At 37.3% G+C, this 27,060-nt stretch overlaps 1 protein-coding gene across 1 annotated transcript; it reads right to left on the bottom strand.

Annotated features, from left to right (window-relative positions):
• Window positions 1–495: 495 nt before the first annotated feature.
• LOC109150437 lies at window positions 496–26,691 on the bottom strand. Its single transcript, XM_019298347.1, has 2 exons — window positions 26,593–26,691; window positions 496–1,074 (listed from the first exon to the last, which is right to left on the bottom strand). The coding sequence occupies exons 1-2, from the start codon at window positions 26,689–26,691 to the stop codon at window positions 496–498; spliced, it is 678 nt and encodes a 225-aa protein (XP_019153892.1).
• Between the last annotated feature and the right edge of the window lie 369 nt (window positions 26,692–27,060).

Raw genomic sequence — 27,060 nt, 5'->3', positions numbered from 1 at the left:
TTTTGCAACCGTGTACACCATGCATGGTGCACACGGTTGCACAGCATAACGCTCCTTTGGTAGCTAGCTAGTAGGGTGGGATTGGAATGATGACCAATATTGTTGTTTGGTTATGTATGACCCTATAGTGGGAATAAAGGTTTTAAAAATATAAAAAAAAAAAATCAAGACAATTTATTATTATAATATAAAGACAGCCAAAGCACCAATATAAACAAACAAATAAAAATAAAAATCTAAAAGCACTAATCCAAACTTAAAAATCAAATTACCAATTAGGAGGGAGAATAATGGAATGAAACCCTTATTTTATTAGGGAGTGTGTTTTCTAGTAATCAAATCAGTAGTACTCTAAAAACTTGTCAACCAAACAATAACAATGACTTTGATTCCCATTCCTAATAGCTAAACTCATGAACCAAACACATCCTAAGATTTGATAGATTTTTTTTTTTTTAATCTTCCTTTTTTTTTGAGAAGAAACGGCGAAATATATTAACGGGAGTCAAACTCCAAAGCATCAACAACAAAAGGGAAAGGGACCGAAAAACAGTCCACACGATCAGTCTTAAATAAGGCCTCCCTAGCTAACAAGTGGGCGACCATATTCGCGGATCGTTTAACAAACAAAAAGCTGAGATTACAAAAGTCTCTAGCTATGTCTCTAATATCCTGCATAATAAGATCAAAATAAGTGATAGTAGAACTTGTTGGCACACTATTTATAACCTTTATGCAATCACACTCCAGCTGAATAAAGTTCAAGATATTCTGGGACTTTAACCACTTCAAGGCTTCACGCACTGCCATTGCTTCAGCTTCATCAGGTCTACATAAACTGTTATAGGGAACCTGGACTGCTGCTTTAAATTCTCCACTTGAGTCCCTTAGAACAAAGCCAAATCCCATCTTTAAGTTGTTTGAGTCCAAAGCTGCATCTGTATTCAGTTTTAGCCATCCTGATGGTGGTCTGGACCATTGAGTAGGAAGGCCAGCTTTGTTAATCAATTGCTCATCTCCATAATTAGCCTGGTACCACTCAGTAAAGTAAGATTGAGCCTCATTGAAAATTACCTGCCAGGAGGTTACCGCTTGATTCCACACTTTGTTATTTCTAGCCTCCCAAAGCTTCCAGCAGATAGATATGAATAAACAGAGCTGGTTATCAGAAAGACTGCAGAAATTAGACTCCAACCATTCCAACAAAGTAGAGAAACCCTAATAAGAAACTTATAATTTTGTATAGTTATAGAGGTTGGCGTGAGTGGTTGTGCACTCTTTCCCCTTAAGAGAGGTTGTGAGTTTGAATCCCCTCCCGTATCGAAAAACCAATATGGCCAGCACTTTTGGGCCGGCCCGTTGCGAACGGATTAGTATTTTTTTATGCGCGATGCAGAAAAATAGGTGCCCAATATTAGTATTTTATATTAAAATTTTATATTTATTTCGATTTTAAATATTTAAATTATTTTAAATAATAATAATAATGTAAAACATTTTTATAATTTTTTTAGTACTACATTTTTATAAATTTGATATTTATATTTTAGGAAATAACTAAATATATAACTCCAATATATAATGTGTATATATTATTATTACTATTGATAGGGATATATGCCCGTGCTGTTGTACGGTCGGTACCTCTCAGCCATACGGTCGAAGCCGGACGGTCTTCTAGCCCTGCGCCTTCAGCACCGACTGCTAGACCGGCCGATTGTTCTCCCCGAGCGTTCCTACCCGGTTCTCGGCCCTTTCCGGAGGTTCTTTGGCGCGCCCGAGGCGCCTTCATGTGCCCGATCTCCTACGATCGGGCCCGACCGGTGCTCTCCAAATTCCGCCCCTGGAGGGCCTCAGAGTATCATCGCCGCGTGGCGTGACGATACCCGGCCCTGGCCGCAGCCCGTGCATGTCCGCCACGTGCTGCTCATGAACCCGGGGGCTGTCCCCGCTCTCTCCTATAAATAGCGCATTAAATGCTACTAGGAGGCAACATTTGGCATTCAGTTGAACCGGAGCTTCCCGACCCACTGTTAGGAATCCGAGCTTCAACTCTCACCTGTATACACGCATTTCTGTAAGTATACCCGTATTTACTATATCAACTATTATTGAAGAAGATAAGAAAAATATGGTGGATGCATATGCATGATAACAATAGTAGAAAAGATAATGAAAGTTATAAGGGTAATGGTATCTTTGTCCAAAATATTGTATAGTAGTATAACTTTTATAATATAATGTATAAAAAAAAACTTATTATGTTTTTAGATTTTAGATATATTTTGATTAATAAGATTTCAAATAAAATTGTTTGCATTTGATTTTTATTTTGAAATGTAGAAAGCAGGACATGTTATTTTAAAACCTAGAACTTGCATATAAACATGTTTTAGTGAATCTATATCCTTGTTTTTATCTATAAACATATTTGCATATACATTTAATATGTAAATTGTGAACATTTAATATATAAAATTGTGATCATTCAATATATAAAAATTATGAACATTCAGTATATAAATTGTAAACATATAGTATATAAATTGTGTATTTTAAAACCTAAGTTCATCTTGCTAGGTGGACCCAGGTCCACAGAATAATTTGCCGGCAATGTGCTCCCAAGCCTTTTGAGTGAAAAATGGGAACCCACAGAATATCTGGGGCTGCGTTCCATGTTCATGCATTTTCAACATACATTCACTACATACCCTCAATGCCATCATTTCATTAGTTTAATTTCAATGGTTATATATAGTTTGACCATTACATCTACTTGTATTATTAGTGCATTCAATTCAAGTATTTATGTTTATATATATATATATATATATATATATATATATATATATGTTCAACACGTCTCCTCACGTGTGCAAGCCGATTATTTTTTGATGGACTCCAAGCAACACATAGACCATAAAGTTTATTTTTATTTTTATTTTTATTTTTATGACTTCTGACATAACTCTGATACTAAATTGAAGCATTTATGTATATATATATATATATATATATATATATATATATATATATATATATATATGCTCAACACATTTATCTCATTGAATATGATCTAATAAGTCATGCTAAAAATGGAACTCCAACAGAAAACATATTAGTGCACATAAAATTAGTCAGTGGCAACGGGACGACTTTATAATTTACCTTTTTTAGCGACTTTTGATAGAAGTTTTAAGGATTTAAATTAGTATAATTATATTAAGTTGAGAAATTTAAGTTATATTAGAAAAAAATTGTGCATGAATTTCACGAGGGATAATTAGTGGAAAACTTGAAACAAAACCAAAATTGGCATGCGGCATGTCCCAGAAATTTCTTAAACGCGGCATGCATCAACACGTACCCGTAACGCGTGTCGTTAAAATATCTAGGATTTACCAAATACATTAAAATTAACGAATGGGATGTTCGCTGGCCCTCCCAGAGGCTGCCACGTGTAAAACCTAAACTTCTGCGAAAGCTGAAAAAGTGAAAATAGCGAGTGATAATGCAGAAAATGATACGGGTATTATTGGATTGCAAAATGATTGTGAGTCGGAAATTAAGAGAGAATGAAAGTGTGGAAGAATGTCCAGTCCACCCCCCATGAAGAAGTGGCCTGGCCCCTTGGGATTGAGCCATCTGGACCGTACGAGTTGGCCACGTCATCTCTCATCCCAAACAGCATTCCCTGCCCCTTACGTGGCCAAGAAATTTGAATTGTTGGTGGCATGTCATGTTTGTTGAATTGGGCTATCTTTTTTGACAAAAACACGGACTCTTATTAATTAAGTTAGGTAGGTAAAGATGAATGAATATAATCAGGTGGGATGAGATTCCAATTTTGAGGGCCAATTGCTCGAGCTAAAGTGTGAGTGATTTGATTCACTGATCTTCGTACATAAACACAGATTACTGAATCAAATATGGCTATAAGAGCATTCACACTAGTGGATAATATAGGGTTAATGTAAGAAGAAATAACTTGGGTGGAGTTATTTATAAATGTGGGGTGGGATTAATGTTAGAATTATTTCTCCTGCAAATGATAAAATATTTCTCTTCTCAAGGGAAGAGAAATATCAGGAAAGATAAGCTGTTGTGCGCGTTTCATGCACAGCAGCCAGCCACACGGGCGCGTGAAATGCACGCGCCAACAGGCGCGCTTGACCATGTTTTTTTTTTTTTCTCCCTTTCTCACATTCTCTTTCCTAATCACTCTTACATTATCTTCCAATTCTCCCCAACCATTGTGGATGCTCTAAGACTAGTGCATGAGTGTATAATAGTACATTAGTACGCAGAGGAGACCTGTTGATAGTGGAGTCCTTTAACTTGTTAAATTGTGTTATTCTTTTAATATCAATTCTAAATGTTATAATTTTTAATAAAATAATATAAAAATTTCATATGTATAACCTTTAGATGTACATAAAATTATGTCTTATAGAAGAAACAAAAGTATAAATGACTCTGTAGAATTAAGTATAGCAACATCTGATTTCAAAAAAAAAAAAAAAAAAAAGTATAACAACATCTAGTCAAGTCACATTTAAAATGTGATAATAGATATTATCAATGGATAGATCATGACCACATAAAAAAATATAAAATTGTAAAAAATTAAAATTTGAAAGTGTATATAAGAGAGTAAACACAATATAATGTACAAGTTATTATATTTAGTGATTGTATAGTACTTAACAATGTTAGCTTGTAAAATGAGGAAAAAAAAGAAAATAAAATCCGAAAGAATATAAAGTGTATAAGAAAGTAATCACAATATACAAGTTAACAATGCCATACCAATACATTTATTATATATTCTTATTAAAACTTTATCGTTATTGACTTTTATATAAATTTTAGTACTAAGAGTATTTAATTATTCATAATTAATTCAAGGTAAATACAAACGCTTCTTACTGAATTTCAATTACTTTAATATGCTGAAGGTTCATTTTTAGGTAATATATTAAAAATATTTTTTTTAAAAAAAATTATAATGTATTAAAAATGAATATTTATTATACAGAAAATAAATTTGTATGTCAGTGATCACCCAAGCTGAATATAAATTTGTATGTCATCATGATATAATGATTGAGAAACATGAGTTGCAATACATTATAGGGAATTCAAAAGAATTTAACTTGAACTGAAAGCTTTAATTTTTTTTTTTTTTTTTGAAAATGAAAGCTTTAATTAATATTAATATATATTAAGAAATTATGTGTTCAGTACCACTTTTATTTTCGTATATAATTATTTTGATAATTAATTTTATTAAAATTTAGCTGAAGTTTGAAAATTCTACGTTTAACATTTTTTTTTTTCAAAAAAATTGACATTAAGAAACTATACACGGATTAAGTGTTAAATATTTTAAGAATGAATCACATTTTAAAATTTGGAAAATAAATTTTGTTACGTTTTGGATTATTAAAGAATTTATTATTACAAAATGATATCATGTAATTAAATTAATTGAACAAATGGAAACTCGATTTATTATTATCTTGGAGATTTATATAATTTATTAGAATGATCGGAGATTCCACAATAGGAACTCAACATCAAGTTGCTTCATGCATTACCTAGGAATGGCACGTTAAGACAGTCCAAATTAGCGACAGCAAAAAGTTTGCTTACGCAACAACTGGATAATTGATTTGAGATCAGATCTAAAAGGTCATGAATTTGATCTCTTGAAACTATACAAGAAAGATGTTGCATCTAAGAGACCTACAACAACACTAATTGGGAATGAGGCCTTAAAGTCAAGATTTTTCAGAAGATCCTCAATGTCCAAAAATTAGGAAACGAAAAAAGAAATGGTATTGTTGATATAGAAATTTAAAGCTATATAAGGGTTCCAAAAGAAATGGTATTGTTGTACTGTTAGAAGCTTAAAGCTATATAAGGGTTCCGGCCAAATCCTAATAATTAATTTGTGTTCGCGATTGGTGTTTTGTATGTCCAAATTTATCAAAATGGCATGCATGCCTTTCAAGAAATTTACACCATATATTGTTATATGATAAAGAAACTAACCTATAGGGTCTGTTTGGAAACTCGGGTGTTTGGGTAGGCTGAAAATGAAGTGGTCAAGGAAAATGCTAGTTAGTCAACGAAAAATGGAGGCTAATTTCTGGAAAATGACTTCCCCTTTTTTTGGAGGGAAGTCATTTTCCATATTCTAAAGCACACATTGCTTTCAGTGCTTCTTCTCCCAGACTTCACCTCCTCCTTCAACATTCAGCAGAGAAACTCTAGCAACACTTTCTCCTCCAACAATCCACAACCACAAAAACCCACAGCTGAAAAATATTATGGGCCTCTTCACTAGTTTCCCCAGCCGAAAACCAGTTCTGGTTTTCGGCTGGGGAAACCAGTGAAATGTTGTGTTTATGGATTGTTTATTGATGATTTTGCTTGGTTGCTGCTTATTTTGATTATTGATTATATTCTACAAACAATAATAAAAATATATTTTTTGGTATATAATAATTAAAATGTTTAAGTATACCATTCTGTTCATTTTCTGGAAAATGAACCAAACACTAAAAGACAGTTTTCCATTGTGCAACCAAACACATGAAAGGAAATTGACTTCTGGAAAATGAATCATTTTCCAGAAGTCGTTTTTCTGCTTTTCAAACGGACCCTTAATGGAAGTACTATAGTTGGCAATGTCTCTCTCACATCAACTCAAAGAAATTGTTGATTGCTAGCTGGTAAGTCGTTCAAGAGACAAGATTGTACATTTGTACTTCAATCCCTTACTGCCTCAGCTCATGTCTAAATGACACGTCACCAAGTGGTTTGCATACTTATCCACATACATATTACATCTATCTAAAATAATATCCATAACTCGTTCTTCTTTAAATCAAACTCTCTTATGAGCATGGTTGCAGTAGACGCTAGGCGCTAATTGGGCGCCCGGACAACGCCTAGCGCCTAGACGGTTTAGGCGGCGCCTAGGCAGGCGTCAAAAAAACCGTGCTAGATTTGCAGTTTGACAATTTTAATGAGGTTGTTTTCAACATTTAATCAAATAACACATCCAAATAAATGAATTAATGATAATTCATAAGTCATAACATCAAAACAATAGTTTTCAAAAAAAAAAAAAACATTAAAACAATATTAAAAATTAAAAATACTCAAATATGAAATACTCAAATACTTCAATCATCCAAAGATTCAAAGTATCAAACTAGTCTACGAGTGTATATATGTCATATTATATATATGTATGCGCGCGCGCACACACACACATATATATAATAAAAAAATAGGCCGAGCTGATCGGGCTAACTCGACTGAAATTGACGAATTAACTCGACTAACTTAGACGCTAGGCGGTCAAATCGGCCGAGTTAGGCGCTAGGTGGACGCCTAGGCGGCCGGTAACCTAGGCGGGCACCTAGGGAGAAATCACCATGGTCTAGAGGCGCCTAGGTGGGCGCCTAGACCAATTTTTACAACCCTGCTTATGAGATCATTTCATCGATTTTCATTCGTGAAACAGGTAAGATTTTTTATAAGAATTATAATATATATTCTTTATATAAGTATTACAATATTCAATATTCAATATAAATAACTTTTCATATCTTAATATTACATTTCGATTTAAAAGTATTACATTTTTCATCAAGAGTATCACATTTTTCTTTATAAGTAACAATTGAACAATTTATCTATAATGTTCATAGATCCATTTTCAATGTTCATATATATTAGCCATGTAAAACAATTACAAAAGTATATACAATATAAACACATATAAAAATATATTACAAATAATATAAATATTTGTAATAAATATATTATTTTGTTTTTCCAATTTTTGTTAAATTCAAATGAAATGATATTTCAAATTGAGACATCTTGTTTCTATATATATATATATATATCCGGTATTGTCAATTAGGATTACAAAACAGGGTGACGGTAATAACGTTACCGGTAATAATAATATAATAATGCTATAAGAGAGTAACAATAGTTGTATTGCCTTTTGTCTCAGTATAGAAAGTACAGTGTGTCCCCTGCTCAGCTGAGGGAAGTTCTATTTATGCTAGGTCCTAACGGTAACAACATGAAGAGACATCCTTGGGGAGCTGACGGTGACAGGATAATAGGGCTGGCACCCGACCCGGATCACAAATGAGCATCTGACTCAGCATCACATGGGAACCCAACGGGCAGAACTCCAACGGTTAGAATCCAACAGGTGTCACATTTATTGTCATTGAAGCCACCTTTGATGTCACCATTGATGAGAGAGAGTTAAAGCCTCAACGCCTCATTCATGACTATTCATATTCTTGCCGTTAGCTCAGCTCCCCAAGGATGTCTCTTCATGTTGTTACCGTTAGGACCTAGCATAAATAGAACTTCCCTCAGCTGAGCAGGGGACACACTGTACTTTCTATACTGAGACAAAAGGCAATACAACTATTGTTACTCTCTTATAGCATTATTATATTATTATTACCAGTAACGTTATTACCGTCACAGGGTTTAGTCAATAGTCAGTACACAACTTCAAATAATGACAGCAATTTCTATTGTGTAACTCAAAATAAAATATATGATCTTTAGTTTATCAGATACTTCCTAAAGAAATTACAAGTGCAAACTCTAGCATTACTTTGTATAGTGTTAACTCATTGTTTATTGGTTACAATTCTAACTTGTTTGGATCATAGTCGATTAATTAGGTAAATGAATATTATGGGCATATAAGTTGGTTTGGCAAGGGATAGTACGAAGGATAAGATTATTACCGGACATGGAATGCCATTAAGGAATACAAGGGTCCCAACTTGAAGAGGATTGGGAAAATGGGAAGCTTTATCATTTTATCCTCTAGTGCTACATTTATTATTTCCACATTTACCGCCCCCCCCCCCCCCCCCCCCCCCCCCTCCCCTTCTTTTGTATTTTCTATTAATTTCACTTTTTTCCCCTTCTTCCTCTCATCACTACTACTATTAAGCTTAAGAAAATAAATTATTTTCACTACTAAGCTTTTTGAAAAAAAAAAAAATAAAAAATTCTCCAAAACACCCCCAATTATTAAATTTTCCAAAACACCCCCAATTATTATTGTAGGTTATAGTAACATAATACATAAAGTAACATAATACACACAACCCTTAAAGGTCATTTTATATGTAACCAACTACCAGTTGGTCAAACCCGCTAACTCAATATGCTAATAGCTATCGGCTATGTCAATTAGCTATTAGTTAACATGTATTTGCCAAACAGTCCATGATATACTTTAATCGATTTAAATAAATAAATACAAAAGGAATATATTATAGTTTTAATTCTTTAACCTTTTTCACTCAATAAATTTTAAATTAAACATGTAGCGGGAGTTATACTCTATGAAATTACATCTAGCATACTATATTTCCAATAATTAATATACTAATATAAACTCACATTTATTCCGATATGACAAAGGCTACTTTAACGGTCCGTTTGGTTAATTTATGAATAATAATTGAGAATAAATTGAATTTGAATTTAAATTCAATGTAAAAAAATTAGTTGAAATATTTATCTCCCTTGTTTAGTTGGTGAAAATAAATTTTTAAAAATAATTAGTATGAAAATTCAAAATGCCCTTGCATAAAAAACTCATTCACCTATTATCCGTTTAATTAAGGTGTACATATACAAAATGTTTCTTTTCAACTAGAAAGATTTAAATCAATTTTCACCGGATTCAAATTAAATGTAGACCTTGCTCATAATATTAACTTTAAAAAATATATATAATTTCTCTAAGAGCATTACCATCCGTGGTTTTATTAGAGTTTTTTTTCTTTCCTTTTTTTTTTTTTTTCTTTCTTTCTATTCTCATCCTTGTTGGCCTGCAAAGAAAAATAATAATAATACTAATAATAAAATCCATTCTTAGGGTTACTCTAACAATTCATTCTAACAAACATTTAGGTTATTTGGCAGTGAGTTGCTTGACAGACGACCAGATTAGAACTCCCCATGCATCCAGTGAAAGCTGTGTGCGTAGTCGACAAGACATCCCTAGACGACCATAGTACTTGTAAGAGAAGACAACATAAATATGTAGTGGATGGTTACTTAATTGGCAATATAATGCAAGGATGAGACAAATTCCCCCTGGCTGGCCTGGCCTGGGCACAAACTTGCGACGGAGAATGGCTGAGCTCTGAGGTGGTTGGTGGTTGCTGCATGCATGCATGCAGCTTTTGGAGTGACCTGCATGCCATTAATGCATGCATGCATGATTTCTTTTGAGCAGTGCAGTTTGAAAAGATTGTTGCTTTTGTTTTTGTAGCCTTTGATTGATGGGATTAATTGGATGTATTATCCTTTATCTTTGAGGCCCTGCTCTTCTGCATGTGCTTACGCTGTCATGGATACCCCAAGTATGGTACCTAGTCAGGTTTGTGCTTCGGCAGTCGGGGTTTACAGTTTGACTACGTTCTTGGCAGACGGGCAGACTTCGGTAGTCTAGCCTTAGTCCAGGAGCATGGTCTACACGATTTGCCGGCCTGACTGGATCACCAGTGTAGGTAGCCAATTGGGGCAAATTATGCTGTGCATCCATGCACCATGCATGGTGCACACGGATGCAAAAACAGCGTCGTTTTACTTAAATAAAAAAAAATATTTTCGATTGCCGTTTGTTACGTAAACATATGTTCATAATTTTATAATTTCACATTCTAGATTTATAATTATGAAATTATGGATGTGTAGTTATGCAATTCTGGATTTATAGTTATGAAATTATGGATGTGTACTTATGCAATTCTGGATTTATAGTTATGAAATTATGGATGTGTAGTTATGCAATTCTGGATTTATAGTTATGAAGTTATGGATGTGTAATTATGCATGCAATTCTGAATGTATAATTATGAAGTTATAATTTCACATTCTGAATGTATAGTTATGAAGTTATGGATGTGTAATTATGCATGCAATTCTGAATGTATAGTTATGAAGTTATATTTTCACATTCTGAATGTATAGTTATGACGTTATGAATGTGTAATTATGCAATTCTGAATGTATAGTTATGAAGTTATGTATGTGTAGTTATGCATGCAATTCTGAATGTATAGTTATGAAGTTATGGATGTGTAGTTATGCATGCAATTTTGAATGTATAGTTATGAAGTTATGAATGTGTAGTTATGCAATTCTGAATGTATAGTTACGAAGTTATTAATGTGTAGTTATGCATGCAATTCTGAATGTATAGTTATGAAGTTATGAATGTGTAGTTATGCATGCAATTCTGAATGTATAGTTATGAAGTTATGGATGTGTAGTTATGCAATTCTGGATGTATAGTCATGAAATTATGGATGTGTAGTTTTACAATTCTGATTTTTTTTTTAAAGTCGGACGTCAAAACGACGTCGTTTTTGCAACTGTGTGCACCATTGCACAGCATAACACTCTGCCAATTGGGGTTCCGGACCGGGTGCAGAGATGGTTAGAAGGAATTGGCAGAGATTTTTTCTAGATTTGGCACGGAATTTCCTTTTCTAACATTAGGAAAGAGGCAAATAGAAGTTTGGAAGTTTTCCTAAGTTCAAATTTATTAATTTCTTATTTCTTTTCTTACCAAGCCCATAAATCTTGTAAAAATACCCAATGGGGTCGCATTGGGCAAATTATGCTGTGGAACTGTGTTCACCTTACAAGGTGGACACGGTTTCAAACTGTCATAATTATGAATATATAGTTCAAAAATTATTAACATATAGTTCTATAATTATGAACATAGAGTTCTATAATTATGAACATAGAGTTATGTAATTGTGAATATAGAGTTCAATAACTGTGAATATGAAATTAAAAAACTATGAAGATAGAGTTTTATAATTATGAACATAGAGTTCAGTAATTATGAACATAGAGTTTTGTAATTGTGAATATAGAGTTCAATAATTGTGAGTATGATGTTCAAAAATTATGAACATAAAGTTTTATAGTTATGAACATAGAGTTCAGTAATTATGAACATAGAACCGTGTCCACCTTACAGGGTGGGCACGATTCCACGGCATAACAATTGGTCACATTGTAAGAGATTCTGAACTCAATCTTAAAGCAATTACTCTATCAACTTTCTTTCTCAAATTTTCTTTATTATTTTACGATTGTGTTAGCCCGGCCGTCCAGTTATCCCGTGTCCATAAAACGAACAGGCTGCGTCGATATTGGCTAACTTCGCCATTGTATTGTTTGTTCATCATTAATAATTATTTTTCAAGAAAAAAAAATGTTGATAATTTTCATGCAGAATGCACAACATCATATTCATTTTAATTAATGACAGAGTAATGGTGCCAACACCCGACCCGGGTTGTCAAACGGGTACCTGACCCGGCACCACATGAAAACCCAACGGGCAGATTACTAATGGATGGAACGTTACCACAGAGTCATTTACTACACCACCATTGAAGAGAGAGGAATGAATGCTCAGCTCTTCATTATGCCTCATTATGATGTTACCGTTAGGAGCTTGATATAAGTAGGACATCTCCTCAGCCAGAGGGGACACGTTCAATACTCTGGACAAAGACACACTGTACTTTCCATACTGAAACTAAAGCAATACAACTATTGTCACTTTCTTATTCGTTACTTTATAATATATTTCCGGTAACATATTTACCGTCATTGATGCTTTCATTGAGAGCCTGAGTCCAACACTCAAGCAGGCGACAACACAACTCACTCCTATTTCAACAACAAGTTTGAAAGAATGGTGTCCCACAGCTCCCACGGTTCCCGCAACGTGAACAATGGCAATGCGTCAGGTGACCTCCAGGACCAACTCACCAACAATCGCGGAGGGGACCTTCGAGAACAGCTCAACAACGGGAGGCCCGGGGACCTTCGAGACCAACTCAACAGTGGAGGGGCGAACCAAGCCGTGAACCTCCAGGCGACCGCCAATGTCATTCAGCAAGCAGTGACGGCGGCGCTAAATCAGGTGGCGGTGGGACTGCAAGGCCAAGTGCCCACGCCGCGGCCCCAGCAAATAGGGGTAGAGACCCAAAGAAGTGGACCGGCCAGACGACAACCAGGCCCTTCCCAATCTGCACCAGAACGATTGGGACAGAGGGCGCTCGTGTGGCAAAGATTAGGTTCACGGGCCGAGGGGTCCTCTACCAGAGGCCCTCGCCAACGCGAAAACAGAGAAACCGAGAGATCACCCACAGAGGAGGTGGGCGAGTCTCGGGAGCCGACCCCACGCCGACACGTTGATGAGTCGGCCCTACGTCGACACTTGGAGGAGCGACGCGTCGATGAGCCGGCTTTGCGTCGGCACTCGGCGGAGAAGCGACGCACTGATGAGCGGGTCCCACACCGACACTTGGATGGACGGAACGTCGAGGAACACGCTCCGCGTCGACACTCAGATAGACAGCACGTCGATGAACTAGCTCCACGCCGACACATGGAGGAGCGGCAGCCGGCCCCGCGTCGGCACCCTGACGAGTCGGCCCTGGTCGAGAGGCTGCAGAGAAGAATCGAGGAGTTAGCAAGAATGGTGGAGGCATGGGAGCAGTCGCCAGAACCTGAGGTACGGATGGCAGCACCATTCTCCCCGAGAATCATGGACGTACCTTTGCCGAGGGACTTTAGGTTGCCCGCCATCAAGGAGTACACGGGGGCCACTGACCCACGTGTCCACATGACGAGGTACAAGGCTGCTATGGTAATGATCGGACAGGGGACGCCATCATGTGCCGAGCGTTCTTGTCCACACTGGATGGAGCGGCCCAAGACTGGTTCAACACCATCCCAGATGGGTCGATCCAAAACTTTGGGGAGTTGTCCAAGAGCTTCCTAACATACTTCTCCGGTAGCATACATCGCAAGAAACCCTTCTCTCACCTCTGTGTAGTGAAGCAAGATAGAGGTGAGAGCCTCAAAGACTTCCTGATCAAATGGAAAAAGGAAGTCAATAATGTCTACGACTTCGACTCCAGGGCGGCGATTCTGATATTTATCCATGCCTTAAGATCAGGGTATTTCCACAAGCAGCTGAACGCTCACCACCCCCGCTCTTACGAAGATCTTATGAGGACGGCTAGCCGCTATGCCGAAGCAGAGGACGTCGACAGGAAGAAGAAGGACGAAGAGGATGGTAGGAAAGGTGGGAAGCCTGGGAAAGCTGGTCCGCCCAGCCAGGCACCACTCTCAAACCACCCGACCGTAGGGAAAGGCCGAGACCACGAACGACCTCGCCTGGTCCCCTTGTGTAATTTAACTCCTCTTACCCATCCCGTCAGTGTCATTCTAAAGCAAGCCGAGGAAATAGGAATGGTATAATTCCCCGAGGAGTGCATGAAGGTCTCCCCACAGGCAGACCAAACAAAGTACTGCAGTTTTCATAGGCAAGTCGGCCACGATACGGATGAGTGTCACGTTTTGAAGAGACAAATAGAAGAACTCATCCAGCAGGGATATTTTCGACATTTCGTCAAGCGATCCAAGCAGTAACAACAGCCGCAACACAATCCACCAAAAAACGTCTGGAGGAATGAAGATGGCACCGAGCCGTCCACCTCGAACGCCAAAAAAAGAGAACACGACCAAATATCTGAGCAGAATGATAGCGAGAAAGAAACCGAGGTGGCGCCCAGACGACAAAAAAAAGCACACCATACACTTTATCTATGGTGGACCTGCAGGGGGCGACACGCCCGCGGAAAGAAAGAAGTGGAGCCGGCAACTATACGTGGGAGAAGTGGTGAGTCTTCCCAAAGAAAAGAAACAGAGACAGGAGGCCATCACCTTCTCTTATGATGACCTTCCAGAGGGCCCGTTGCCCCATCGTGACGCCCTGGTGATTGAGATAGACGTCAACGATGTCATTGTACGCCGCATCTTAGTCGATACGGGAAGCTCAGTCAATGTGATGTATTACGATGCCTTCACCAAGTTAGGGATACCTAGGCACCAGCTCAAAGATGTACGTACCCCACTCTCTGGATTTACAGGTGATTCAGTGGAGACGGAGGGGTCAGTGGTCTTACCAGTGGAGATAGGCACGAGCCCTAACATTCGCAAACTCGACGTGGAATTCATCGTGGTAAGACTCACTTGTGCGCACAACATCATTTTAGGGAGGCCGGCACTGGAGGACCTCAAGGACATAGCGTCGGTGGAACACTTGTGTATGAAGTTCCCTACACCGAATGGGATAGGAGTCGTCAGAGGAGACCAGCGAGCAGCCCGCAGTTGTTACATAAAAGCATGCAAAAAGATTGGCGGAAAGAATCTACAAGTCCACACCATCTGCAAGGATGATCGATCGGGTACGGAACTCAGAACTTTTAATTAGATATTATCAGTAATACTTTGTAGTCGTGGTCCGCCCAGACCTGAAAATAGTATTTAGTAATCATGGTCCGCCTAGGTTACTTCGCTCAAATAAAAAGGTTCTCAATACCACCTTCGATCAACCACGGCCGTCGCAGCACTCTACAAAAAAAAAAAAAAAAAAAAAAAAAAAAAAAAAAAAAAAAAAAAACAAGGTCGAGGCGCACGCCTCGGGCAATTGGCTGAGGCGATGCCTCAGCCACAGGCCGAGGCACACGCCTCAGCCATCTGGCCGAGACGCACGCCTCAGCCATCTGGCCGAGACGCACGCCTCAGCCATCTGGCCGAGACAAACGCCTCGGCCAAGGGGCTGAGGCGACGCCTCAGACCATCTGGCCGAGGCGCACGCCTCGTCTGTGGCCGAAGCGCGGTGCCTCGGCAAGGTTGTGGCGACGCCCCAGCCCGAAGCCGGCCCACGCCTCGGCCAAGGGGCTGAGGCGACGCCTCAGACCATCTGGCCGAGGCACACGCCTCGGCTGTAGCCGAAGCGCGGTGCCTCGGCCAGGCTGTGGCGGCGCCCGAGCCCAAAGCCGGCCCACGCCGCAAAGCTAAAAAAAAAAAAAAAAAAAAAAAAAACAAGGTCGAGGCGCACGCCTCGACCAATTGGCTGAGGCGACGCCTCAGACCATCTGGCCGAGGCGCACGCCTCGGCTGTGGCCGAAGCGCGGTGCCTCGGCCAGGCTGTGGCGGCGCCCCAGCCCGAAGCCGGCCCACGCCGCAAAGCTAAAAAAAAAAAAGAAAAAAAAAAAAAAAGGTCGAGGCGCACGCCTCGGCCAATTGGCTGAGGCGACGCCTCAGACCATCTGGCCGAGGCGCACGCCTCGGCTGTGGCCGAAGCGCGGTGCCTCGGCCAGGCTGCGGCGGCGCCCTAGCCCGAAGGCGGCCCACGCCGCAAAGCTAAAAAAAAAAAAAAAAATCAATAGGCTGGAGCCCGCCTCGGCCACGATCGGCTGAGGTGTACGCCTCGGCCACGACGGCTGAGGCGCACGCCTTGGCCACGATCGGTCGAGGCGCACGCCTCGACCACGATCGGTCGAGGCGACGCCTCGACGTGCGCCTCGGCCACGAGCGATCGGCCGAGGTGCACGCCTCGGCCACGATCGGTCGAGGCGACGCCTCGGCCGTGATCGACCGGAGGCACGCACCTCGGCTAGCCTAGGCCGCAGCCAGTCTCGGTCAGCATACAAAAAGAAAAAAAAAAAAAAAGATCATATGTGATTTGGAAAATAAAATCGCATACTCGGGATCAGTCAGGATTCTGCACAGTATCAAGATAGATTCAGCCTTACTCCCAAGTCAACTCAAACACATCCGTAGACTCAGGAGTAGGGGGGACTGGTGACAGAGTAATGGTGCCAGCACCCGACCCGGGTTGTCAAACGGGTACCTGACCCGGCACCACATGAAAACCCAACGGGCAGATTACTAATGGATGGAACGTTACCACAGAGTCATTTACTACACCACCATTGAAGAGAGAGGAATGAATGCTCAGCTCTTCATTATGCCTCATTATGATGTTACCGTTAGGAGCTTGATATAAGTAGGACATCTCCTCAGCCAGAGGGGACACGTTCAATACTCTGGACAAAGACACACTGTACTTTCCATACTGAAACTAAGGCAATACAACTATTGTCACTTTCTTATTCGTTACTTTATAATATATTTCCGGTAACATATTTACCGTCAATTAAATTTGATGGAGAATGTCACTAAAATCGAGGATTAAATTTAAAATTAATTTAATTTTGTGTGAACTAATTACAATATCACAAACAAAAATAAATTTTTTTTTGAAAGCTACTGGCTCTATTACACTGAGGCTCGAACTCATAATCTTCCAAATGAAAGTCTAACCTAGATACCATTAGACCACATAGTCCTAGTAAACAAAAATAATCTAGAATCTTAATAAAAACCAATAATGTTATACCCTTAACGAGAACTAAAAAAAAATATTGGTGTAATAGTAAGTTATAAAAGATTGTACTTTATGTTATTCTTGTTGTAGAACGTTCGATTAAATTCCTAATCTATCATCATTCTTTTTAGGTAAAAGGGTCAAATAGGCCCCTAAACTTTACACCAAAAGTCAATTAGGCACATGAACTTTTAAAACGTGCAATTAAGCCCCCAAACATGTCAAATTGAAGCAATGAGGCCCAAAAACAGATAAATAACCTGTAATAATAGGTTACCTCAATCTGGTGAAATATTCAAGCGAAATTCTGGCGACCGACGACGGTTTAGGCGAGTCGTCGCCGGATTTTCGCCGAATCTGAGGTGACCTGTTATTATAGGTTATGTACTTGCTCTTGGGCCTTATTGCCTCAATTTGACATGTTTGAGGGTTTAATTGCACCTTTTAAAACTTCAGGTGCCTAATTGACTTTTGGTGTAAAGTTTAGGTGCCTATTTGACTCTTTTCTCTTCTTTTTAATTTTACCAAATTTTAACTGTCAAATTAAACAGAGACGTTAAGTTGAAGTGGCGGTGGTAATTTTGTAATTTAGGTGAAATTAGATGGCAAAGAAATTAGGGCAGCATATAGGGGAAAATCTCTGCGTCGTTTTGATCCAGCCTACGAGGACTGAAAATCTCGGGCGAGCACTGAAGGTCAATCAAATAGGGGAAAATCTCGGCGGCCTGCGACGCGTCAGCAGACAGTAAGACATTCTTAGAGCATCCATAGTAGTTGATTCCCGGTGCAATTTTTTAGGGATTTTTGTAAGTGTGATTAGGAAAGAGAAGATGAGAGAGGAGAGAAAAAAAGAAAAAAAAAACAAAATTGATTTTAAAAAAAATAATAATATAAAAAGCATTGTCCGGCGCGCTTGGGCGTCTGCATTGCACGCGCCCGTGTGGCCTACTGCTGTGCGCGAAACGTGCACAGTTGCTCCAACTTTCTCTGACATGCACTGTTCCATTATGCGGGTCTTTGCAAAAGAGTTTTTTTTTTTTTTTTTTTTCCTCTCACCTCCAAATAGGATGCAATACTTTAAAATTCGTGAAAGATCCCCTCATTAACTCCTGATATGGATGCTTTTAGTCTACTTCAAAGACAAAGCTTGACATCCAAATCGTCGTGGTTGTTTTTTCTTTCTTTTATTTTCCTCATAAATATTGTATCAATGCATGTGCAATTTTATTTATTTTTTTAATTCACAATTTCATATATTACCATCACAATCTTGTGATCTGTCCCATAAATTATTATAGTATACATGTATACGGTTTCAGTTTGGTTGCTGAAAGTTATTTTATGGTTTTAGATCAGTTAGAATTCGACTATGACATTATATTGTTCAGATGCATTTCATGAATATGTAGAATGAAATCGGAGGAGTTACCATGGTGGATAGAAATGAAAACTTTGTTCATCACTGCAGTGTTATTATTGAGGCAATTAAGGTGGACAGTCTGGAGCCAATTTTTCGGAGTGTTGTAAGATTATGTCTTTTTTTATGAAATCTCTTCGTTCATTGCTTGCTTAAGTACATTTCCCATGGCAACTTTCAGTCAGTATTCAAGACCAAATAAGCTTACTATAGATAAGCTTTCAGTCGGATTGGGTCCCACGACTCCAGTGAGACTTTGATAAGCACTTTTTCGGCGGTGAATTTCGGACGGTTACAGCGAAAGACCTCTTGTATTAATTGTTTCATTTCTAGGGAAGAAAACGCAATCGAATTTCGTTGGGTTCCGGTTGATACCTTGACAGTTGTTGACGCCCTTCACGAACAAAACGACGTCGTCCTCCGTCATGATAGAGTCGTATGCCAGAAAATTCCAACGGAATAGAGACGGTTGTGAATTTTCCGGGATAGAAGTAAAATTGATCAGAGAAGACAAGAGAGTCAAAATCTGTTGCTTTGTCAGCTTCCTCCGGCGAGAGCTTCTCGGATATTCGCACTTAAACAGTGACCGATCAGGAAACGGAAACACTCTGATGGGGATCCCCGACGAGGTTTCTCCCTACTCGAAGAGGCAGATATGTAGGGTGATCTTTATCCCAAGACATTGGATCAGAATAAGAGGTCAACAACGGTCCGAGATTGCAAGGGCAATGTAAATGTCTATTTTATTCTTGCTTGAAATGGTGAATTTTTTCTCCGGTGAAAATTGATGAAAAATTGGCCGGAAGGACCATTTTTGCAACAAAAATAATAGTCATTGATCAAAATTGCAAGGTTTAAAAGTCGCGGATCAATCTTGATAGTGCCATTATAGTCGTGGGATCAAAAGTGCAAACAAACTCTTTTAAAAATTATGAGATTTTGAGGATGTTTTTGCATTTTAAGCCTAATCTGTTGTATGCATGCTACTGAGTACTGAGTGTGGTAGTACTTGGCAGGCACCATATAGAACCAGTGATTCTCTTGAGTTGCTTAATGAAATTGAAACGCAAAAGAAGCGTACAAACTTATGAAATATAAATGTGTGTTTGTATTCTTAAAAAAGTTATGTATTCTTGTGCAATATAAATGTGTGTTTGTATTCTTAAAAAAGTTATGTATTCTTGTGCATCAGTGTGCAAGTAATATGTATACTATTTATAATTTCTTTATTTAAATAAAACATAATATTGATTGATTAAAAATATAAAATAGAACAAGTTCTAAGGAAGCCAACCACATTATGTTCAGTTGGCACATCTGTAACCTTTTTTTGAGAGAAGATTTCAGGATCAAACCTCAGTGGTTAGTATTGACTCTTTAGGCTACAACAGAGTTGATAGTGCTTAAAGAAAGTTTGAGTTTTTTCCACTTTTCGTCATATGACTTTAGTGTTTCTGTCAACTTAGGTTCACAACTTTCATTCCTGACATAAGTAGTGCTTGACTTTTTTTTTTTTTTTTTTTTTTTCATTTTTAGTCCTTCCGGCTATCTGAGCAGCGAGTTTCAATCGGAATTAATAAATTGCTTTGTATATTTAGATTTTAGAAGGGTAAATAAGTCTTTCACCATCAATTAAACAATAAACAAAAGAAACAAAAATTAAAGTCATCATCTCATCTCCTTCTCACTGTATCTGCATCCTCTCATCTCCTTCTCACCTTCTCACTGTATCTGCATCCTCTCATCTCCTTCTCACTGTATATGCATCCTCTCATTGTAAGTAACAAAACCTCTACAAACCCTAACTCAAATCAAGTTGATCTGATTGCTCTGAAATTCCACATTCTGTATCCCAACCGTCCCCTGCTCCAGTTTATCTTCCTCAAATGACTCCACCAGTACCATCTTTTCTGCCTCAAACCTATGGAAGCTTCTAATTTGGCTCACCTCAAACGGCGGAGAAACGGCTCTTTAGCCCAGAGTTCCTGGCGATGCTACAGGATGTGATAAGGAAAGAAGTGAGGGACTACATGTCCTGGATTGAACATGGCCGCCTCTATTTTCAGACTAAGGCAGTCCAAAATGCCATTGTTAATCGAATTGGCATCACCAAGATTGATGGCTAATTTGTTTAGTAGCGTTGGTGATTAGGAGATGAAAAAAAATTTGCAGGCATTTTAAGTTGGGAAGAACTGGAAAATATGGCATGTTCAGGAGAAAACGCATTAAAAAAAAATCAAGAAGCAACAAGCAAGCATAGTCTATAAATTCAAGGACCTAAAAATTACAAGCCAAATTTTTTATTCTAAAAAACGAACGTTTAAAATTACGGGAGCGTTTATATTGTTCGTTTACTGGGTTACTATGAACACAACTTAGGGCAGCCAGTAAAGCAGAGAATTTCATGACCGATTGTTACTCATCTAAACTGGATAACCAGCGATTAGTAGGAAAAATGAGTCTTTGTAGAGGTTTTGTTGCTTACAGTGTGAGGATGCAAATACGGTGAGAAGGAGATGAGATGATAGACTTTAATTTTTGTTTTTTTTTTTTCTTTTGTTTATTGTTTAATTGATGGTGAAAGATTTATTTACCCTTCTAAAATCTAAATATACAAAGCAATTCATTAATTCTGGTTGAAACTCTGCTCAGATGGCCGGAAGGACTAAAAATGGAAAAAAAAAACAAAGTCAAGCATTACTTATGTCAGAAATGAAAGTTGTGAACCTAAGTTGACGGAGACAGTAAAGTCATAGGACCAAAAGTGGAAAAAACTCAAAAAAGTTTGAAAGGATATATATATAGACAATCCCTGGAAGTAGATATTTTCATGGTTTGAGTTAGGCAACCTCTTTTTAGAAGGCATAGACAAAATAGTACCCATTTTTTAAGCCACTTAATCTAAATATCCTTTACTTATTTACTTTACTATTAAATATGTGTAGTTGTATGAAGTAGTTTGCTATTTAATATCTTATTCTTCCCATACTACTCGGTCCAATAATATGTGTAGCTGTGTGGAGTCGTTTGCTATTTAATATCTTATTGAATATACTACTCGGTGCTATAGAATTACACCGTAACCATTTAATTATTGGACTATTCCAATGGAAAAAAAATGTGAAGTAAAATAAAAAATAAATGGTTGGGGATTGGTCAATGTTAGTCGGTCCTTGCCGTGTAAAATTTCAAAAGTGTTTCAATAATTTTACAATTTAAGTCTCACACCTACACTGCCCTACTATGATATGAACTGCAAAATTTGGAGTATTTCATATTATATTATATTTTATCTCTCTCATTATTATATGAATATTTAAGTGCCACATTGCATCCACGCTACCTTACTATAATTTGAATTGCAAAATTTGAAACCTATTACAGATTTTATCATATTTATCTCTCTCTTTATTATATGAATACTTTGAACAATTATGGAACACTAATTTAAAAATACACATTAAGCATTGGTTTAATCGCGCAAAGTGCATGTGGTAACTAGTGTTTATTAAAAATATGAAAAATGTTTTTTTTTTACAACTTGAGTTGTGAAATAATAGACAGCTCAATTAGTTAATTATAAGTGTAGCCTTATTTAGTTCATGTCATATATCTCTCATGTCAATAATGTGGTGACCATTTTCGACCCTCATGTCATATATCTCTTAAAACTTAACATTAATGTCTTTGATAGCTTAAATTGTAAGGGCAATTCTAAAAATTCTTTTACTTTTCCCTCCAAAAAACAAGTCAGTCACAATCATTAAGAGCCAAAACATAACTTTTTCAATTTGCCATGAAAACCCTAATTCCTTAACTTTTTTTTTTTTTTTTTAAGTCAATATAATACTAGTGCCTTTGTAATTGGAGAACGACAACAATAGGATGAAGTAAAAGGTCAATAGTTATGCTGTGCAACCATGTGCACCACGCAAAATGATGTCATTTTGACTAAAAAATGCGCGTCTTATTTTAAAAAAAAAGTTTCAGTTTCGATTCCCCTCAACAGCATTATTGTGGATATATAGTTATGAATTTGTGGATATATAGTTATGAATTTGTGGATATATAGTTACGAATTTGTGGATATTTAGTTCATTCATTGTGGATATTTAGTTCATTCATTCTGGATTTTGTGTTATTCATTCACTGTGGATATATAGTTATGAATTTGTGAATATATAGTTATTATGAATTTGTGGATATATAATTCAAATTATGCATAAAAAAAATATTATTGTTGGGAATCGAACCTGAATTTTTTTAAAAAGTGGGACGCACGTTTTTAGTTAAAACAACGTCGTTTTTGCAACCGATGGTGCATATGGTTGCACAGCATAATTTGCGGTAAAAGGTTGCTAGAGATTGAGCCACTCCAAATTGTAAGTAATATTCGCTATTTTTAAACCTCGAAATTAAAGATGAGTTATACTATAAAAATCAAATTGGCCTGGGTGGCAATGGTTATAATCTTTAATGAAATCAAAGATACAGTTCATTTTCAATTTCTACCCTAATTTGATTATTGTTAAACAAAAAAATAACAACGCAAGAAAAGGAAGAAGGAATAGACAGAGTGGAGAGGAAAGGCCAGGATCTTCTCATTCATCATTACACTATTCTTATACAAAGGTATCACTGTATACAAGGTAATTGATGTGAGCCTAATTGTGCACATTTTTAGTATCGATTTATCTATATTTATTAGGCTTAGGGTCATGATTTTGGTGATTTAATTGCATAATCCTTCGTTTTATTATTTAGTTATGGTTCACACTTGTTTTGAATGTTTTACGGTGTTTGTTAGTGTTTTTGAACCATTATAGGTCAAAGTTATGAGCAAGGGAAATTCTAGGATGAGTTTGTAGCCAAAACAAAGTCAAGGTGAAGCTAAGGAGGTGGCTAAAATGCTTGAAAGAGAGCCACAGAGTGGTGTTTTCAATGGATTTGATCACAAGAACCAAACAAGGAAAAAGTGAAGCAAAAGAGCACAGAGTTGTTATTCCGGCTGAATTCGGCAACAACTTAGTATTTTGATCATATCTCATGCTAGAAATGTCCGATTGAGGTGATTCTTGCGCCATGGGAAAGAAGACTCGAAGGGTTACAATCTGGTATGCACAGATTGGCGACAGTTTGGTTTTTGGACCATATCTCAGCATAGGAATGTCCGATTCAGGTGATTCTTGCTCCTTTGGAAAGAAGACTCGAAGGGCTACAACTCTTATCAAGACATTGAAGTCCAAATAAGACGGAAAAACGGTCAAAATAAGCTTGCAAATCGGACCTATGTCCTGGGCGAGAATTTAAGCTGCGGATTTTTCTATTTTATCCCTATTGGGTTCCTACTATAAAAAGTTCATCTTCCCTCAACCCTAGGTGGATTCTTATTCTCTCCGGGTTTGGTTCCAACTATAAAATCACACCTTCCTCAACCCTAAAATTATTCAGAGATCTTTGGAGACAAGAACGAGAGAAATCAAGAGCCACAAGTTATCTTGGGAAGCAAGAAGAAGACTGGGGAGATTTGAGAGAATCGTCTGGTTCATTCTTGTACTCTTTCGATAATTTGTATTTATTATTATTTGCTATGTATAATTTAGATATGCTTGACTAAATTCTTTAGAGATTCTTGGGTAAAAGTGTTTATGAACCTATGTGCCTGAGCTCTCAGATTCTTTAATATATTAAATTATTATTTGGGTTTAATACTTGTGTTGCAATTATGATTTTATTGTTTGATGCTTGTAATTAGTGGCCATAGTTACTTGCTTCGTTTGCTTTCTTTGTGTCACAACGAGAGTTGGACATAATTTAGGGCACACATAATTCCACCTAATTGTTGCACCTTGAGAAATGGTAATTTATTTAGGGAGTTTAATTCTTAATTATTGCCTGTTCGAGAGATGGTAGTAGTTAGGAATTTATGATGCTTGTTCTTGTTTTATTGGGTGATTATAGTACGAGAGTGGATATTCACCAGTGTTAGTGACTGCGAGAGTAGCTCTATACCACCTTGCATTCTCACACTCGTATGAACCCAGATTTAATATTACATTAGGTTAGGCACTAGGGGGTTAAACACTTGAATCCCAGGAATCTCAATCTGTCTATTTTGTTTTCAATACCCTGAATCACTGATCTATTTTATTTATTTAATGAAACCATCCAAGTCTATCGTTAGGATTAACTTTAATGAATAAATTAGTAACTAGTGCTTAATACAACCACTTTCCTGTGGATCGATTACGCGATATATACTCCGGGTATTATTTGTTTGCAAATATACTACAATCAGTAATAATGAATACATATAAAAGATAATAACTATATTAGTTACAACTGTTACCATATAGATAATAATGTCCACAATAATCATATTTATAACAATTATAATCTTAAAATATATTTAGTAGCTTGGCCAGAATATTCTTTGTCCATGGCTCCATGCTCCTCTCTTGTGTATTTCTTTATCTGCTTAGTTCTATGCATACAATGTCCTTGTTTGATAAATGGCTGTTAGCTGATAGCTATTAGTTGATTGAGTTAATTAGACGGTATAATTATTTGATAGCATTAGCTAATTGTAGAAAAATGTTTGATAAATTAGTTGTTAGCTGGTAACTGTTTGGTATAATTTCTTTTCTAAAAAAGCTAATGAAAAAATTGGTTTGAGCAGCTTTTTCAATTTTAGCATTTTGAAGTAACAAAAATCTAATTAGTCAAACACTTATATTGATTTTTAACCAAGTCAAACAATTAATAGTGGCCAAATAACTAAATAAGCCAACATTGACTGATTGGCTAACTCTTTTACCAAACCGAGCCAATATATATGTAGTTTGTGTGGGTAGCTATCCTTACCATCTAAAATAAGAGATAAGTAAAATCTTACATTACTACCCTTTTAATGTATCAATTATTACAAACTAATAGAGGTTTTAACTTTTAGATATGTGATGTGAAGGACGAAATACAATCATTATTGTGTGGACCATTGGTCCACACATGTTGTATGGATCATATTTTGTATATTGTAAAATAATGTATATTTAATACAAAAATAATGTATATTCAGTATAAAAATAATATACATTGTATTCAGAGGATATACATTATTTTTGTATTGAGTGTACATTATATTATATAATGTACATACAGTATAAAAATAAAATACATTTAGTATATTAAAAATGTATTTTTTATTATGATCCATATAACATTAATTTGCCGACGACCTGGCCACCACACAAGCAATTAGGAGCTAATTAGATGGGCTATAATGATATTTAAGGGATTGAGTTGTTCTTTATACCACGATTCAATGACTACAAATGTCATTTTTCCTTTAAAAAATATAAATTAGTTGAAGTACTATTCTAATAATTTGAAAGGTTTAACTAAACAAGTGGCCAATATGTGTAACTTTTTATTTTTTAATATAATAGACATCATATTTACTCAAAGTATTGGAGAATTGTACAGTTAGTTGAGTTGATTAGCCCCTCAATTTTTTGCAATAATTGTAAATTTAGTCTCTAATTTTCAATTCGAACAAATGTGATCATCGAATTGTTTTAATTTTAGTCAATTAAGTTCCCTTGGCACTAGTCTGTAAATCAACCGTTAATTGCCATTATTTGAGAGGGCATTTTAGACTATTCTCATTATTCTCTTTTATATCACCTTCATCGTTTATCATGGAAACGGCGTTGTAGCATAAGACTCGGTTGAGCAGATAATTCTTTAGTAGGACTCCAAAGTGTCAGAAGATGCTAGAGAGAAGATGATCTTCATCAGAGACCGACAGGAGATTAACCTGTACTTGAGCGTCGTCGATGAAATCCAGCAGGCTCCATGGAGTTGGTCTCGCTGTCAATAACCATACCAGGGCTAATAGCGCAATCCAGATCGCCATGGCTCAACTCGAGGATGAGTTCCGTAGCATCCTCATAGCTCACACCAGCCCGATCGAAGTTGAGTCACTATTTGAGTCGAGCTCTTCCTCTTCTAGAATCGGTTACAGCCCCAGGACTAGCAGCATCGAGATGACCTTGGGAGAGCAAGAGTCCAAGAACTTTGACTTTGAGGAAGAAAGCTCGTTGACCAAGGAGCTAGAGCTTGAGGAGAGCCAGAGAAGGAGCAACAACAACTACTGATCTATGAGTAGCTTTCAAGAAATCGACCTCATTTTCGACAGATATCTGTGCGAGTGTATTCAGGTGCACGACAACGATCGGAAATCGGCGGTTGACGTGAGCTTCAGGAAGCTTGGGATAGAGAAGTT

The sequence above is a fragment of the Ipomoea nil genome, unplaced genomic scaffold, assembly GCF_001879475.1.
Source record: "Ipomoea nil cultivar Tokyo-kokei standard unplaced genomic scaffold, Asagao_1.1 scaffold2279, whole genome shotgun sequence".
NCBI classification, from domain to species: domain Eukaryota; kingdom Viridiplantae; phylum Streptophyta; class Magnoliopsida; order Solanales; family Convolvulaceae; genus Ipomoea; species Ipomoea nil.
This window is presented reverse-complemented; position numbering and strand designations above follow the sequence as displayed.